At 41.3% G+C, this 18,313-nt stretch overlaps 1 protein-coding gene across 1 annotated transcript in view; it reads right to left on the reverse strand.

Moving 5' to 3' along the window:
* Nucleotides 1-18,313, reverse strand: part of LOC126212977 (6-phosphogluconate dehydrogenase, decarboxylating) — a 150,825-nt gene that overhangs the window by 31,411 nt on the left and 101,101 nt on the right. Inside the window, exons 4-5 of the mRNA XM_049940510.1 lie at nt 11,244-11,420; nt 1,559-1,643 (exon numbers count right to left, since the gene is read on the reverse strand). Coding sequence (XP_049796467.1) covers nt 1,559-1,643; nt 11,244-11,420 — 262 coding nt within the window. The remainder of the gene's footprint in view (nt 1-1,558; nt 1,644-11,243; nt 11,421-18,313) is intronic.

An 18,313-nucleotide genomic window follows, 5' to 3' on the forward strand; every position in this document is an offset into this window, starting at 1 on the left:
TGTCTCACCTCTCAGCTAGCAATAACAATTCCTTTCCCACTCAGTTTTTCTTTGACTTCGTTCCAGCATTAAAATTCTCATCATTTTATTCCTGCCACGAGTAAGACTTCACAAACCAATCTGGGTGAGCACATTTGTATTTTGAATCAGGAATAAACTGTACCTTTTAATTCAACTTCCCTTAAAGGCAGCCCCCCTCCAGCCTATACTGATCAAATCTTTTCTCAGCTGTACAATACCAATGCACCCATCTGCCACCCTATCACGATTTAATCTGAAAAGAAGTGAAGTGAATGGACAGGACTGAACAGGACAAGAACCTGTCACGCCAGCTGCAATGCCGTGTTACACAAGTGGGGACTCCGAAACTCTCCAGCCTGCAACTGTGCGGCCACAGAACGAACCATTCAGCATATTACCAGAGAGTGCCTTTGGGAAAGCCTCCAGGACTATTTAGTGACTTATTGATGTTGCTTCCTCTGCTATAAATTGGCTTCATTCACTACATGTTTAACTGATTAAATGAATTATTTTAATTTTATAGTTTAATTGTTCTCTTTGTTACTATTATTAAATTATTAATTTTCAGAATTTAGCTTTATTTCTAAATCCTCAAATGTATAATTGCGAAGTACATGTATTTCTTAATTCTGCTGTCATTACCAAATGATAAATAAATAAAAATCAACTGATCACTGAAGAATAAGCTCGATCTGTATTATAGCTACATCTGTAATCTACAAACCAAACCACTGAGCAGTGCACGGTGCGTTCTACCACATGTTAGTATTTCTTACGGTATGCACCTACAGTACACAGGATTAACAACTACTTAAATGCGCAAGCACGTGTGTGTGTGTGGAGGGGGGGGGGGGGGGGGGAGTTCTAATTCAGATCTTGTATTTGTGGTCCCTACAGAAGTGACACCTAGCAGACTGAGATATTCTTGAGATACCTTAATTAATACGCACAAGCACATCATAGCCCCCCCCTCCCCCAACACACACACACATACACACACACACACACACACACACACACACACACACACACACAGAGCTCTTCAATCTTGTTTATGGATATGCCACACCTCAATGCCTCAACTACATAATTATTTTATTCTAGATATATTTTTCCCACGTGGAAGGTTTCCCTCTATTATATTCATATAATTAATTTTTTTTATTCTATACACATACTGTCTTCAAGTGGTAAAATGATTCCATAATGCACTGCAAAAAAAGATTACCTGAATAGGAGAAATAACAGTGTTATCTTCTTCAACACAACAATGCTCCCAGTCAAATAACATAAATGTGAGACAGGCCAAAAACAAAATGGAAAACAGTTCCCCCTACTCACTAAATCCAGCCCCTCTGCCTTTTGCCTGTTCCTAGATTGTGCAGAGATCATATAAGTGATGAAAGCACTTTAGGCACTATATGACCTGCATTTTGAGGATGCCGGAAATGGTTTCCAATCAACACATTAAACAATGTGACACCTTCATTTGGTAGATTGTGGAAAAAATACAGAAGCTAAATACAGTGATACTAACCATCCTTGTCCTTGAACTTGAGGATGTCCCTCGTTATTTCGATCAGGAAGGAGTCCAGCTCCCCTTTGTTCCACTCGGCTAACACCTGCAGCACAGGAATAGGTTGATTTACTTTACTTTACTTGTTACAAATCTCCAATTCATTAATGATTTTTCTTCAGATTACAAAAAGATAGGGAACAAATGCAATTAAGAATACTGCATTCTTCCCTTTCCATGAAGTAAACCCATTATTTAAAAAATACAGTAAACTATTAACAACTAAGTTATCAAACAAAGTCACTAAAGTACTTAAGCTATGAACAAAATATCTGTGTCTTTCATTATGTATGTAAGCTTTGTATTTGCACGTTGGGATGGTCGTGTAACATTTTGAATTACAAGGCACTGCCTATCTTTACTCAAACAATCTCTTGATAGTTTTTGCTATTGTATGCAGTTCAGTATTCAAATGTGAGTGGGAGCTGCATACACATTACTTCAAACTTCTGTCAGTAAATATGAAGAGAGTAACTGTTCCCAAAAGAACAGATACAACTGATGACCATGCAGATTCTCTAGAATAAATGATAATTAATTGAAACTCCCAGCTGCTGACAGGTGGTGGTGTTATACCTTGATGGGGACAGCTGAAAATGTGCGCCCCGACCGGGACTCGAACCCGGGATCTCCTGCTTACATGGCAGACGCTCTATCCATCAGAGCCATCAAGGACACAGATGAAAAGCGCAGCTGCAGGGACTTATCCCTGGCACTCTTCCTGTGAGACCCACATTCCCAACTGTCCATAATCGACATATGTAATGTTCCTAATAGATATTTGCCCATCCACTCATTACTCACGCCAACTAAGGTGACGATTCCCATAAGAGGTATATCGACACTGCCTGTCGGCAGCTGAGGGTTTCAATTAATTATCATTTATTCTGTCAATAATTTAATGACATTTTTACAATATTTCAATTCACTGCTGTCTATGTCCATACTGTTCAAGCCGCGTTACAGTGCGTTCCCCTAATTCCCTGTTGCAATTGCAAATGCTTGTCAGTAAACGTCCGCATAAGCTAACCACCTCAGATTTTCCCATCATGGGAATTCTGTAAGATGTTATGTGGGAGGAAGTAATATCTTTGCTAATTGTCTGGCCAACTTTTCTTGGGATATATACACTAGGAATTTCAACAGTAAATCTCTTCATGATGCACAAAACCTTTCTTACAGTGTCTGACAACAAAGATAGTTTTATATCTCCGTACTGCTCTCATGCCAATTGAACAAACTAGCTCTTTATTCACATCAAGTGTTGAGTGCTATTGACAAGGAATTTCAGACTGATTCTGTATTTCTGGAAGACTTATGACACTGTACCACACAAGTGGCTTGTAGTGAAATTGCATGCTTATGGAATATCATGTCAGTTACATGACTGGATTTGTGATTTTCTATCAGAGAGGTCACAGTTCGCAGTAATTGATGGAAAGTCATTGAGTAAAAACAGAAGTGATTTCTCGGATTCCCCAAGGCAGTGTTATAGGCCCTTTGCTGTGCCTTATCTATATAAACAATTTGGGAGAAAATCTGAGCAGCCGTTTGGGTTTCTACAGATGACGATGTCATTTATCGACTAATAAAGTCATCAGAAGATCAAAACAAATTGCAAAACAATTTAGAAAAAATATCTGTATGGTGCGATAACTGGCAGTTGACCCTAAATAACAAAAAGAGTGAAGTCATCCATGAGTGCTAAAAGGAATCCGTTAAACTTCGTTTGCACGATAAATCAGTAAGCTCTGAAGGCCATAAATTCAACTAAATACCTAGGAATTACAATTATGAACAACTTAAACTGGAAGGAACACACAAAATATTGTGGGGAAGATTAACCAAAGACAGCATTTTATTGGCTGGGCACTTAGAAAATGTAACAGACCTGCAAAGGAGACTGCCTACACTACGCTTGTCTGTTCTCTTTTAGGATACTGCTGCACGGTGTGGGATCCTTACCAGATAGGACTGAAGCAGTACGTCGAAAAAGTTCAAAGGAGGGCGGCACGTTTTGTATTATCGCGAAATATGGGACGGTGTGTCACTGAAATGATACAGGATTTGGGCTGGACATCATTAAAAGAAAGGCGTTTTGCATTGTGACGGAATCTTCTCACGAAATTCCAATCACCAACTTTCTCCTACAAATGCGAAAATATTTTGTTGACACCGACCTATGTACGGAGGAACGATCTGCACAATAAAATAAGGGTGCCAGAATATTGACCATTCATCCTGTCATACCCTGTATACTTTCCTTAGAGTGTCCTTCGCCCGTAGCGTCAGAAGGCAGTATTCCGTCTCACGGCAGACAGTGGTCCTAACATTTGGGCTCATCAGTGTATACAGAACGTGAACCAAACTTTGAAAGCATGTCCCAGCTTCCTCTTGAAGCCATTCAAGGAGATTACAAGAAAACCTTTCATTTGGATGGCCAGATGGGGACTTGGAACAGTCATCCTCTCAAATGGCAGTATACTGACTTAGCAGAACACCATAATAGATGTCCTGTGAGAAGTTGCACCATAAACTTTTCTGCCACTCTTCACATTCCCAAACTAACGGTCAAAATGCCCTGAATTGAGCTCCAGGACCACCCACACAAGTCTTCGAGACTGTCAATTGTCCTGTGTCAATCTTCATTCATCTGACGAAGCAATTGAAGGCCAACCAGAATGGGGCCAATCTTCAATGGCTATTTCTCCCTTTTTAAACTGAGAAAACCATTCGTACACTCGAGTTTTACTAAGAACACGTTCTTTGCATGATGTTTGCATCGTCAGCACAATTTCCACTTCATTCTTGCAGAGTAGACAACAAAATTTCACAGCCGCACATTTTTCGTAAGTAGTAAGCATTTTCTCGTGCCACGTCTGCACTGTACGCACACTCGCAGAACTGCCAGAGGAACGACACTAGTCGCTGTCAGATGGCGGTGGCCGGAAGAATAACTCTCGAGAGAGATTCTACAACGGCCCTCTGGTGGCGCAGCCTGGTACTGCAAGTACACTATGTGCAGCTTTTCAATTCCTGTTATTTTGTGTCCCCCATTGTACAGCCCTCAGTTCCACAGTGGCATAATCCAGTTTAAACTAATGGAGATGGGGAGGAAGAATGGCATTTAAGTTCTCGAGAACATACAAACATACTGTAAGGTGCACAGAACATAAATTCTATTTTTATAAGAAAATTGTGCATTTATTTTGGAGTGACCCCCATATTTTTGTGCTGCTGTCTTGGAATTTTATGTTATCAAAAAGGAAGAACGAGAAATTTGAGGCTGACGTAAAAAAATTGAAGCACTATCTGAGAATCGCTATCTGGATCTGCCGAGCAGTCAGACGCCTTTGTAAGAATTTGTGTCGGTGAGGTAAACTTTACACAGAACAGACACCCATTGTGCACGAGTACAGTACGTCTAACACCAGGGATATACAACCACCTTCCACAGCCCCACAAGTCTGCAGTGGCTGAACACTGTATTTCATCGGTCACTTCATTAATTAGCAGGAACTCGACATACTGGCCACAGCCTCACCTTACACAGATTCAGTGGCAGAGGAAGCTGTGGAAATACAACTGGCAGACAACCTGATCGACCGAGACAAGAGCTTCCTGTACCGTCACAGAAACCACTTCATTCTCACTTGCACTCTCACAGGTACTACCGGCCACTATTACACATTTGTTCCATTTTAATAGTTAACCACACAGCTTATAAGTTCTGTGGATTTGCCGACTTGCCCTCGCTATATCCCCCCCCCCCCCCACCCCTTTCAATTCTCAGTAGTGGCAGTCTTTTTGATTTTATTAGAATTCTATATTTATATATTCATTTCCAAATACAGTGGCTGCTGCTGAAATATTGTATTGGCAGCGGGGGAAAAAAAAAAGGGTCCTACTTTGCGTGTCAGCATCTAACATATCAGAGAATTTGTCTTTAATTCATATTTTTCATGATGTACTGTATCAGACAAAATGTATAGGGAAACAGAAGGACTAAGAGAAAGAGATTGATTTAGCTATCTTTTTCTCATATCTGTACAACAAATAAAACTTGACAGCAATCTTTCTCACACACGTACCAAAAAATGTACACGCACGATAGCGCACGTACCGACCGCACATTTTTTCCACTACTCGTAGGGTATGTCCAGATACTGTTACGTGGCAGTTTTAAATTGGGGGTGTTTCGATATATTGTTGCATAAGATATCAGCAGGGGTAGTGCCTAAACTACCACATTTATGAGACTGGCAACCTCGGCAAGCAGTTGCCCTGTAGCTGTTACTGAACGCTTTGTGTACTCTGCTTTGTTCTCTGATGTGCATTCCTCATTGTTTCCTTTTCAAATTTTGAATTTGATCGGTCACAGGGTTCCACGACACCAGATGGCACCGGCGATCCGTACGACCGTTACACCAGTTCTGTCTTCGCAGGAGCACAGAATGCGGATGCTGCCTATTAGCCCTCGAGAGAAGGGGGGCCTTGTTGTCTGCCCCACAACACTCTCCTCCCCTTGACTGGCTGTGTCTCCCTGTTTGCAGCAAACTGCCGGACTATAGTGACCAAGTTTAATACAATATCAGATCCATTAGTATACAAAATAATACACTGGGCATTAATTTGAATTTGTGATCTAGACTTGGGAAGAAAAATGAAATGAAATTACCAATTTTTAAAGCTGAAAGCTTTGTACCCTCAAAACGCGGCAACTCTATGACATTCAAATGACAGCTTCGAAATAATTAGTAGGAGCGATACTGGAAATACATTTGTTGCTCTTCCTTGCTGGTAAATCTAATTATTCAGGGTGAAATTTTCAATTTCACACACAAATGACTTATTAGGATAGCATCCCTGTGGCATTCGGTCGTTCTATTGTAGTGTTTTGTAGAAATGTTTTAATTCTTTTGAGCATTGAAAAGTGCCTATCAGCTCCTGATGTCGAGACAGGCATTGTGATAGCAGTTTCAAAATGTTAATTAGTCTCTTCAAAAGTATCACAAAGCTTATCCTTTAGAATCAGTGAAAGAAATTAAAAGATTCACACAATCATAGCTTTCATCCATTAAGGCCTTTGTCAACAGTAAACACACACACACACACACACACACACACACACACACACACACACACGCACGCACGCACAAGCGCAACTTGCACACACATCTGCAGTCTCAGAGAGCTGGAACTACAGACTGTAGCTTCAGCTCTCTGAGACTGCAGATGTGTGTGTGTGTGTGTGTGTGTGTGTGTGTGTGTGTGTGTGTGTGTGTACTGCTGACAAAGGCCTTAATGGCCGAAAGCTATAATTGTGTGAATGTGTTTATTGTGTCTATCGCGACTCAGCATCTCTGCTATATGGTGAGTAGCAACTTTCCTTCTCTCATATTGTTACATTCCATCCTGGATTTTCCATTGTTTGGAAGAAATTAAAACTGCTCCAGAAACTACTCTCAACTCAGGCCCAGCACAGAAGACCTGAAGCTCTTCCTTCAGCTTTCTCTTCTCCATAAATAAAATTGTGTCCATAACCTCACAGTACTTGCCTGGAAAATTTGTTATGTGTTTAACTGATTTGCGAAAAGTAAGTTGCTCGCAATGAGGTGTCCAGTGAATTGAGAGCAATTTTATTTCAAAGAGGATGGCACTGCACACTTCCAAAGTGCGTCTGTTGTTATAATCACCACCAATCTGTGAGTTCATGGCTGGCATTGCTTTGTCATTTTCAAAATTAATCTCATTAATGATGGAGTTCATGTCATCTCGTATGTTTTTCATTACCACTTCAAAGTTGTGGATGTCCTGTTTTGCTTTAGGCAGTTCATTTATCTTCCTCTGAAACCGATTAAAAAGTATGTCCGCGTAAAGCATTATCTTATACAAAAATAAGAGACGAACTTTAAGATCTCTATCCAATTTCGCACTAAACTGACTCAGCTGACGAAAAAGCACCACTGTCAGAGGCATCATATTCATCGTGGTCTGAAGGCCAGTTCCAAAGCACCACAGAACTGAATACAGTTTACAATTAAATTCAATTTAAATCCCCAAATGCATTAGCATCAGCTTCCAGTAAGACTGTGAAACTGCAGTGAAGGAAGTTTGAGCCCATTATGTATTCTAAAACGGTCGCTGCTGTAGGTTCTAAACTTTACTGCTCTCTTACAGGTGGAATGAAAAGCTCTGAGTCAGAGCAATCCTGGCTCCTCCCCTGCCACTAAAACTGTGTAGGAACAGACATCCTAGCATTTTACATGAAGCTTATGACCATAAACTGTGTGAATCTGTAGTTACCTCCAAGTTTCAGGAAACTACCGGACTGCAGCTTAACATGCCTCTTCAAATCGATGTTTTATGGTAGTAATTTTGGTACGGTTTTCACAGTGATTCACAAGGAAGATTCATGTACAAAGGGTGTTCAAAAAGTTTTGCACAGTAGTGTCTAACTTTATTTTTTGCAGGAGGGGAATGAAATTTTTTGTGAACGTACTTTGAACATTTAGCTATAAGTTGGTATATAAAACAATTTTCTTTTCTTTAGAGGTGAAGTAGATGTCGTGTTGCGACAACGGTCGGCGATGGAGTTCCTCTTCGAGACTGGCGAGGACTCTGCCACATCGATTCACAGGAAGTTGCTCCCTGTTTGTGGGGAGGACACAGTGGATCGCAGCAGTATCTGGCGGTGGTGGCAGAGGTTTAAAGAATGTGATTTCTCTCAACTGGACAACCCACGATGCGGTAGACCGTCGACGGCAGTGAGTGATGTGAGTAAGGGGACCGTTGATCAAATCGTCCAAAATGACAGATTTGTGACAACACGACAGCCCTTGCTGAAATGAATCATCATTGAGTAGTGTGGTATCACTGGTACAGTCAGTAAGATACAGAAAAATCTGTGCACACTGGGTGCCTAGATTACTGACAAGCGAAATGAAAACTATGAGGAATAATGTGTGCGACGGTCTCACGAAGACCTTTACCGAAGAGTGGAAACTGTTTTGACGGCGTCGTTACCCAGGATGAAACACGGTTGTTTCTGTCTGAACCTGAGAGAAAAACCCAATCCGTGGAGTGGCGTCGTCCGGGTTCCCCTCGGAAGAATAAACCGAGACCTTCACGAACAGCAGGGATCAGTGTGGTGTCCTTTTCATTGACTTTTTGGAACCTGCGTCCACAACTAACCAGGACCGTTACTGTTTGTCACTGGACAAGCTGCAACATGCCATCAAGATCAACAGACCACAGCTTCAGGGTCAGCTCATCAGACTACACTGTGACAATGCCAAACCCCATACAGCCCTTATGACGCAAAGAAAAATCAGGAAAATGGGTTGGAAAATTGTTCCTCATCCTCCCTACAGTCCAGACTTGGCTCCGTCCGATTTTTACCTCTCTGGTTGTCTGAAAGCTCACCTGTGCAGTAAAACATTTTATAGTGAGAAAGACCTTATTTCCTGTGTCAAGCGATGGTGTAAAAGTCAATCTCCAGAATTTACATCATGGAAAGAATGTTGGGCCAGATGCGTCACGGCTGATGGAGACTACATTGAGCAGACTCAATGTATAGCTAAATGTTCCAAGTGTGTTCACAAAAAATTTCATTTCCCTCTTGAAGCCATATCTGTGGCTCAGGTCACTACTGCACATCCGTACTGACGTGTCCAACTGATGTATGCCAGTCTGAATCACGGTGGTGGGTGAAATTTTCACTGTGTTTGACTGGCAAGGAGGCAGAGGTTTTAGGGTAAATTTACTGGTCACCGGTATAACGAGTACAGAATAGATTGAGAGAGAACTGAAGAAAGACAAAAGTAATGAGGTGAATAAGATTATCAGTTTCGCCATTTATATTACGCCATTATCAAGTCTGCCATACCTTTATACATAATATGATGGGTCTATAAATATTTTGTACACTAAAAGACAAGACACACTGGCTTACACATGTTTAGTCCAAATACAGAGAAAAATGTATAACTTACGTTACACTGCAGAGAAGCAATGTCAAATTATGGAATTCTGCTACCTTACAAAAAGCAGACTAGCAAAAGCAAAGAGGGAATTCCTGGCCAAAAGAGGTCTATTAGTGTCAAATATGGGTATTAGTTAGTGAAAGAAATTTCTGAAAATGTATATTTGGAGCACAACATTGTATGGTAGTGAACACAGACAATGGGTAAATTGGAAAATAGTACTGAAATGTTTGGTGCTATGGAAGGATGCTTAAAATTAAGTGGACTGTTTGTAATACCTAAACAACAAGCTCTCAATATCATACCTTTTTATTTTTTCTAGTTATTAATTTGTAATAATGTTTTCTTTTACTCATTTGTAATAAGAAATCTGTACATTGCCACAGAAGACGGCAGAGAGAGGCTTTTAAAATTATCTTTGTAACATAAGAACAATGTCAAGAGAATATTCAATTTTTTAACGACTTTTGTTTCAATCTAGCTTGTGAGTACTTATGTTTAAGAACTCGTGTAAAAAGAACGCATAATTTTTACTTGTGTGTCAACAATGTGTGTAGTAAATGCTATATTCCTTCATAAGCATCACTTTTGCCTGCAATCATAGGAAGAGGCAGTAATTTCTTCCATCCTGCAAGACATCTCAAATATACATGTGCTAATCATCAAGATTTATTGGACGGACTACTTGATCAGCAACAACAGAAATTTAATTATATCAGTGCAACCTAATAGTGACTTCTATTAAATATAGATGTGTAATAATCGAACAACTGACTTTTTGCTAAGCACCCAGTTTGCTACAAAATCAGACACTAAAAATTTCCATGGACACAATAAGATACAAAACACATTTTTGTTATTTCAGTATTTGTGCATAGCACTGTATTTTTGTTACGCTACAGGGAAGACTGTTCATGGCACCACTCTAGATTCATCAAGAATCTGTGCTTTAATTGCAGTACTGTAAGTAGTAACTGTCTCTCATTGTGTAAATTTCATGCCGATTCATCTCTTTTGTGTTAGTTGTTGGGCTGCCTCCCAGCACCGTTATTCTAAAAATGACCAACAGACTAACACAACTGGTAAGATAAGAACTGAGAGGGTTCTTCACAGCATCACCAAAGAGAGAAATCTGGCAGCGCCAGAGGGTGAAAACTACAGGGAAAGACGGAAACTGAAATACATCCGACAAAAAACTGAAGATGAAGGGTGCACTTGTTGTTTTAAGATAAAGATGTTGCCACAGGAGATGGAATTAGAGCCACATGGCAAAGAGAAAGAGAAGGTTGAGGTAAATGACAACCAAAAGATTATACAGTTCACGTGTGCACACTCTGAAATAGGAGTCACAGCATCAGACTTCAGAACAAGTATCATTCACACAATCCCGAAGGTAACGAGGGCAGATAAATGCGGAAACTGTTAACAGTTCGCATATCCCAATTGCTCGACAAATAACCCACACAAGGACGGAATACCGAGTGCCGGATCTGTTACAGGATGATCAGATTGACGTAAGAAAAGGTAAGGCAGCACAGACTGCTACGAGACGTCTGATAATGGAAACAAAACTTGAGGAAAATTGCACACTTTCAACACCTGCCTTTGGGGCAGAACTGTAAGTCGGGCCCCACAGCAGTACGGCGCGGGGCAGTACTCACGTCACTCATCTCCTGGTGGTCCATCTTGAGCGCGAGCCGCATCAGGTCGTAGGCCTCGCAGATGAGCTGCATGTCGCCGTACTCGATCCCGTTGTGCACCATCTTCACAAAGTGGCCCGCACCGCCGTCACCCACCCAGTCGCAGCACGGCTCCCCGTTCGCCTTTGCCGCTATCCCCTGCACGCGTAAGACGAAAACAAATTATGACACGAAAAGGAAACACTAATTGGGGGGGAGGGGGAATTTAGTGTCTGTGTTTCTATTTTGAAGCAAGTCTCTGTGTGGCATCCCAGCTATACTACCACTCAGATTCAGATATTAAGTGCGGCCATAATTTATGTCGTCATCCGACGGTCAAAACCCGACGAGGAAACGAGTATTTCTTTTTTTTAGATAAGAGGATAAAAGTGGTAGTATTGTTCAGGGTTGTATTAGATACAGCTTACCTAAAATACAGACAGTTGGCTCTGATTAAAATTAATGCTCTATAAACTACCACCCTCCTTCAGCTATTTTAAACAACAACACTGTGCACATTTTCCCAAAGATTTAGAAAAATAGAACTTTTTTTTCAGTAGTGACTGTGCTGGGAAAGATGACACTAAACACAATAATTAATTACAGCAATTCACTATATGAGGGGCTGAGAGCAATGTGGGTCAAGTCCAAGAAATTGGAAATTCTAGTTATATGACAGTTTGATTCAAAATATCAATAATCCTCAAGAGCAATGGTGAACAAAGTCCATAGGTCAACACTCAGACTGCAGCAGGGTTAGGAATAACCCCAGTATTTTTTTGGAAACCAAACGAGTGTGTTAAATTGGGTTTCAGTGGGATTTTTGGGATTATTTACATATTGACAACTGTATACTTCAGTTTAAATTCCTATGATTAAGTTTCTCAAAACCCATTCTTACAACTATTTTATTCTACAAGGGTGAGTCAAATGGAAAACCTTAAATTTGTAATAACAAATTGAAATTTCGCAACGTTATCCTGTAAGTTGGTAAGCATGCTACAGTGTGCAGAATGGCTTGTAGATGGCAGCATAGTGCAGATGCACACATCCTGTCGCAGTATCACTATGAAGATGCCTGGCCCACTTGTGACTTGCACCAGGAAAGAATTGCGTTCTGTTATTCGGTTTTTGCGTAGTGAAGGTGTGAAACCTATGAAGGTTCAGTACGGTGATGCGTGTTTGTCACAGCAGCAAGTCTACGAATGGAGTAGGAAGTTAACAAATGGTGTGACTTCAGTGGAAGGTGATCCTCGTCCGGGTCAGGCACAACGAGTTGTGACTGCTCAGAACATTGCAGCAGTTGAAGCTACAGTGAAGGAAAACCGCCGAATAACACTGAATGACACTGCACCGTGTTTACAGATTAGTCACGGGTCACCACACCACATTGTGCACGAAGTGCTCCAGTTTCACAAAGTGTCTGCAAGATGGGTGCCACGGCAGCCGACTCCTGAAATGAGAGAACGACATGTTGATACTTGTGAAGAACTTCTTTGGCGCTTTGAACGAGAAGCTGATGGCTTCCTTGCAAGAATCCTTACTGGGGACGAAACGTATGTTCACCTCCACCAACCAGAAACGAAGAGAACGAGCAAGGAATGGCGCCATTCCTCATCACCAAAACCAAAGAAGTTTCGAACAGAACCACCAGCAGTGAAGGTTATGCTGACTCTGTTTTGGGACGAAAAAGGCGTCATTTTGGAGCATTACATGCTTAGAGGGACCACTGTCACCAGTGCATCATACACGGATCTCCTAAAAAATCATCTGCGGCCTGCAATCAAATCAAAGCGACGTGGATTGCTGTCAGCAGGTGTCCTTTTGCAACATGACAATGCAAGGCCCCACACTGCCCGTACAACAGTTGCAACAATAACAGGCCTGCATTTTGAGTGTCTTCCTCATCCACCATACTCACCAGTCCTTGCCCCAAGTGATTTCCACATGTTTGCACCACTCAAGGACGCAACGGGAGGAAAGAAGTTCCGTTCTGATGAAGAGGTACGCCACACGGTGCACGAGTGGTTGTGTGGACTACCAAAAGAATTTTTTTCTAAAGGAATTTATGCACTTCGGAAGCGCTGGAGGACTTGCATTGAGCATGAGGGAGATTATGTTGAAAAGTGATACAGCTTTGTACCACTTCTGCACAACAAATAATATTTAGAAAAATATTTAAGATTTTCATTTGACACACCCTTGTAACTATTAAGAAATATTAACATAGCACTCTGAAGAAGTCCCTCCTAGCATTTACAAAATCTAGGATAATGTTGTTACTGCTCTTGTGGTCTTCAGTCCAAAGACTTGTTTCGTGCAGCTCTCCGTGCTAATCTCCTGCGCATGCCTCTTCATCTCTGAAGAACCACTGCAAATTACATCATTCTGAATCTGCTACTGTAATCATCTCTTTGTATCCATTCACAATTTTTATCCCCAAGATTTTCATGAACATAATGATTCAGTAAGTAAGATGAAGTAAATTTCACTGACCAGAGTACTGAAACCATCTGAAATTATTTTATGTGGCCTGTATTCAGTGTCAAAAATTGTTTTAATGGAATCCAAAGCCGAGAATTCTCTCAAATGATGGTACTGATGACAACTGTCTTGTTTTTGGATGAGATAGAAGAGCCTGACGACTGACATCAACGTACAAGCAGCACTCTTTCAGTTTCTTTGTCCTTACTGTGTATACTGAAAAATAGTTAAATATTTTCGAGACAATTGTTTCAATGTCAGCAGTGAAGACTCGTCAGCACTCGATACAGTATTGGGAGAATATGGGCAAGGCATCCCATTCCTTCTACATTTTTTCCTAGTTTTTCTTTACTTTGACGAAACGCATTCTGCTGGCCGTGTCGGCAAACCCCTCCAAAACTGGTGTCAGTATTGTCTCCAAAAAAGTGATTAATTTACCTAATGGAATCTGCAGCTGTCTTAAAGTATCTACACAAAACTTTGCAACTGTCTCCAATGTTTCGTTATTCAGCGAGTCAAACTTCAGCTTATTTTGGATTCCGTCATTATCGAATAAGTAAAGGAAACCTTTTCAGCCTCGTGATTCGATGCATCGGTGTGTATGCTGTAAAATGAAAGTTGTTGCAATCTTTTACGCGTTTGGACACACAACGTGCTGCGAAAATATTTTCGACAACTGCTGTTGGTTTGGTCCCGCCTGTAGACTGCTTTGTGGCGACTTTGGAGTCGGAATACATTGTGGCATTCAGTTTTTTGGTACAGTCGAGAGAACTGACTGATTGGTGCTTGACAATTATAGGCTATTGTTAGATCTGCAGCAGCAATCAGCAATTCTTCCTGGGTATCTTCTTTAATTGCGAATGTAGAAATAGGCTTCAATGTCGATGCTACAGCTGATTTATTTGTACAATTTTCATAGAAATGTGATGCCTCACATCTGCCCTACCCTCACAGTTACTGAGATAAAACAGCTACAAATCTCACACAGTACTTCCTGATACATACATCCTTTTGACAAAACGCAACTCTTTTGTGGAATCATCTGAAAAGTGACACTTTCTCTTTTGAACCTTAGGCATTTTTGTAGGTTACAATAAGTTTGTACGAATGCACGATGTCCGTTCTACATTGCACACTCATTAACTGGTTCACCTTTATGGGAAATGAACCCACCTTCTTCGATGGGCACACACAAATACGACGACCTTCCGCGGGTATCTCCGAGTATTGAGCACACAGACAGTGACACAGACTGCTGATGGGTGGTGAGAGACGGGAGTACGGGTCGCCCAGGAGGCGTGCCGAGAGAGTTCGTGCAGTTGTGATGAACACTGTGTCCAGGTGGTGCAGTTGTTAGCACACCTGCCTAGTAAGTGGGAGATCCTGGGTTTGGATCCCGGTCGAGCACACATTCCGCGTAATGTCCCGATGCAGCGTTTCCCTTTCCTTTGCTTCCCACCCTCCCTCGTGAAGTATCAACTAACCACAACCCTCCCACTCCTTCACTTAAATCACAAAGTACGAACTTACCACAACCATAATTTATGACTGCATAAATTTCACAGTTTTGTAAAACTGTGGCTGGAACAGCATTAAATACTACCAATGCACAAACCCCTATTGTGTTCTAACAAATTTACAATAAAGTTCTCATACAGTATGTACGGATAAATAAATATTTACACCGATTTTTAAGTGAAGCTAAGAGAAAAATATGAAAATGTTGTTCTCCAAAAATATTGCTTGACTGAACCCTATATAATATTTTATTTTATTATGGGAGGCAGTAATGATACACCAAGTAGGTTGCAAATGAGCAATTCAATCCCTGTTCACACATTTCAATAACAGACAACTTTGCCAGATTTTAATCACTTTGAAAGGAAAAAAGACAGCAACATTCAGATGAAACAGTCAAGACAACTAACCAACAATTGAATTTCAAACAAACAAAATTTATCTTAATAAAGTGACTGTAATTTTTACTGCGAGAATAAATAACAGTGGAATGACCAGTCTTCCAGGTAGTATCATCAGACCTTACCAGATTGTAGGATGAGCAAAACTCGAGAAGTATACAGAACCACGACTGCAATCTTTTATTTACTTATTAGTTGCCATTGTCACGTGTGCCTCCACCCTATAAGATATCACTGCCTGTGTGCAACTGTTATTTTAATATTAAAACATGTAGTGAATTAAAAATGCTAGGACAGGTCATTGTGATAGCACCAACACAAGTCACTAGATCACAGGCCGACCAAAAGATGGAACAGAAACCGCGATTTCCCAAACTGTAATGTAAACTGTTCGAACAGTTTGAGTAGGGTTCAAACATAACCCTACCTGCAACAGCATTGTGTAGAATCAGGACAAAATTAGGTCTTGTTGATGTGCTGGGACAAGAAAGTCCATAAGGGTGACTGATCGATCAGGACAGATGGCAACCCTACACAGGCTGCGGTCATAGTGGCACCGATATCTACGAATTCCGCCGACGATCAGCATAGGTCGAAGACAGCCGACCTCTTCAAATCAGTACACCACTACAAGTGCGGTCACACTGTGGCCGATCTCACTGCCAGAACATATACACTTTCGATGACAATTGACGAAATTCAAATCAGTTTGTTTTCTTTGGTCAAATCGACTGATGTTCTCACATATAAGCTGTGAGAAACTGATGCTCAATTCAAGAAAGAATGAGTTTGTGGCACCCAGAGGAAAAAATATCATTATCGAGATATAGTTTGGAATCTGTCTACTGATGTTACAGGTTAAGGTGTGAATTATAAGTTCAAAAAAATACACTACCGGCCATTAAAATTTCTACACACAAAGATGACAAGCTACAGACGTGAAATTTAACCGACAGGAAGAAGATGCTGTGATATGCAAATGATTAGCTTTTCAGAGCATTCACACAGGATTGGCGCAGATCTTGACACCTACAATGTGCTGACATGAGGAAAGTTTCCAACCGATTTCTCATACACAAACACTAGTTGACCGGCGTTGCCTGGTGAAATGTTGTTGTGATGCCTCGTGTAAGGACGAGAAATGCGTACCATCACGTTTCCGACCTTGATGAAGGTCGGATTGTAGCCTATCGCGATTGCAGTTTATCGTATCGCGACATTGCTGCTCGCGTTCGTCAAGATCCAATGACTGTTAGCAGAATATGGAATTGGTGGCTTCAGGAGGGTAATACGGAACGCCATGCTGTATCCCAACAGCCTCATATCACTAGCAGTCGAAATGACAGGTATCTTATCCACACGGCTGTAACGGATCGTGCAGCCACGTCTCGATCCCTGAGTCAACAGATGGGACCGTTTGCAAGACAACAGCCATCTGCACCAATAGTTCAATGACATTTGCAGCAGCATGGGCTATCAGCTCTGAGACCGTGGCTGCAGTTACCCTTGATGCTGCATCGCAGACAGGAGCACTTGCGATGGTGTACTCGACGACGAACCTGGGTGCATGAATGGCAAAACGTCTTCTTTTTTTTTGATGAATCCAGGTTCTGTTTACAGTATCGTGATGGTCGCATCCGTGTTTGGCGACATCGCGGTTAACGCACATTGGAAGCGTGTATTCATTGTCGCCATACTGGCATATCACCTGGCATGATGGTTTGGGGTGACATTGGTTACACGTCTCTGTCACCTCTTGTTTGCACTTAGGGCACTTTGAACAGTGGACGTTACATTTCAGATGTGGTACGACCCGTGGTTCTACCCTTCATTCGATCCCTGCGAAACCTTACATTTCAGCACGATAATGCATGACCGCATGTTGCAGGTCCTGTACGGGCCTTTCTGGATACAGAAAATGATTGACTGCTGCCCTGGCCAGCGCATTCTCCAGATCTCTCACCAATTGAAAACATCTGGTCAATGGTGGCCGAGCAACTGGCACGTCACAATACGCCAGTCACTACTCTTGATGAACTGTGGTATCGTGTTGAAGCTGCATGGGCAGCAGTAGCTGTACATGCCATCCGAGCTCTGCTTGACAATGCCCAGGAGTATCAAGGCCGTTATTACGGCCAGAGGTGGTTGTTCCGGGTACTGATTTCTCAGTATCTATGCACCCAAATTGCGTGAAAATGTAATCACATGTCAGTTCTAGTATAATATATTTGTTCAATGAATACCCATTTATCATCTGCATTTCTTCTTGGTGTAGCAATTTTAATGGCCTGTAGTGTAATTTGTTCAGATGAGAAGGATGGCATATCGTATGTTCAAAATTACTCTTGTGGATCTTTTTTGTGTTCTGGTGGGTGGACATTAGCTGTCTACCATTTATTATTACTGCTTACTGATGTTTTTATGCCAGTAGGGGGTGATTCTGTTACATGAAATGGTTTGCAAATGTGGTGTTATTTGGGTTCAGTTTTCAGTGCTTTGCGTATTTGGAGTATCTTAGTTTAAGCTTTGTTTATCTTTCATACATATGTTAAATGACAATCATTGAAGGTTAATTAATGCATCTTTACACAACTTCAAATAAATTCAGCTAAACATGGTGTTAGTAATCTTGCCTTTCAGGGTCATCAC

The sequence above is a fragment of the Schistocerca nitens genome, chromosome 11, assembly GCF_023898315.1.
Source record: "Schistocerca nitens isolate TAMUIC-IGC-003100 chromosome 11, iqSchNite1.1, whole genome shotgun sequence".
Classification (NCBI taxonomy): Eukaryota; Metazoa; Arthropoda; class Insecta; order Orthoptera; family Acrididae; genus Schistocerca; species Schistocerca nitens.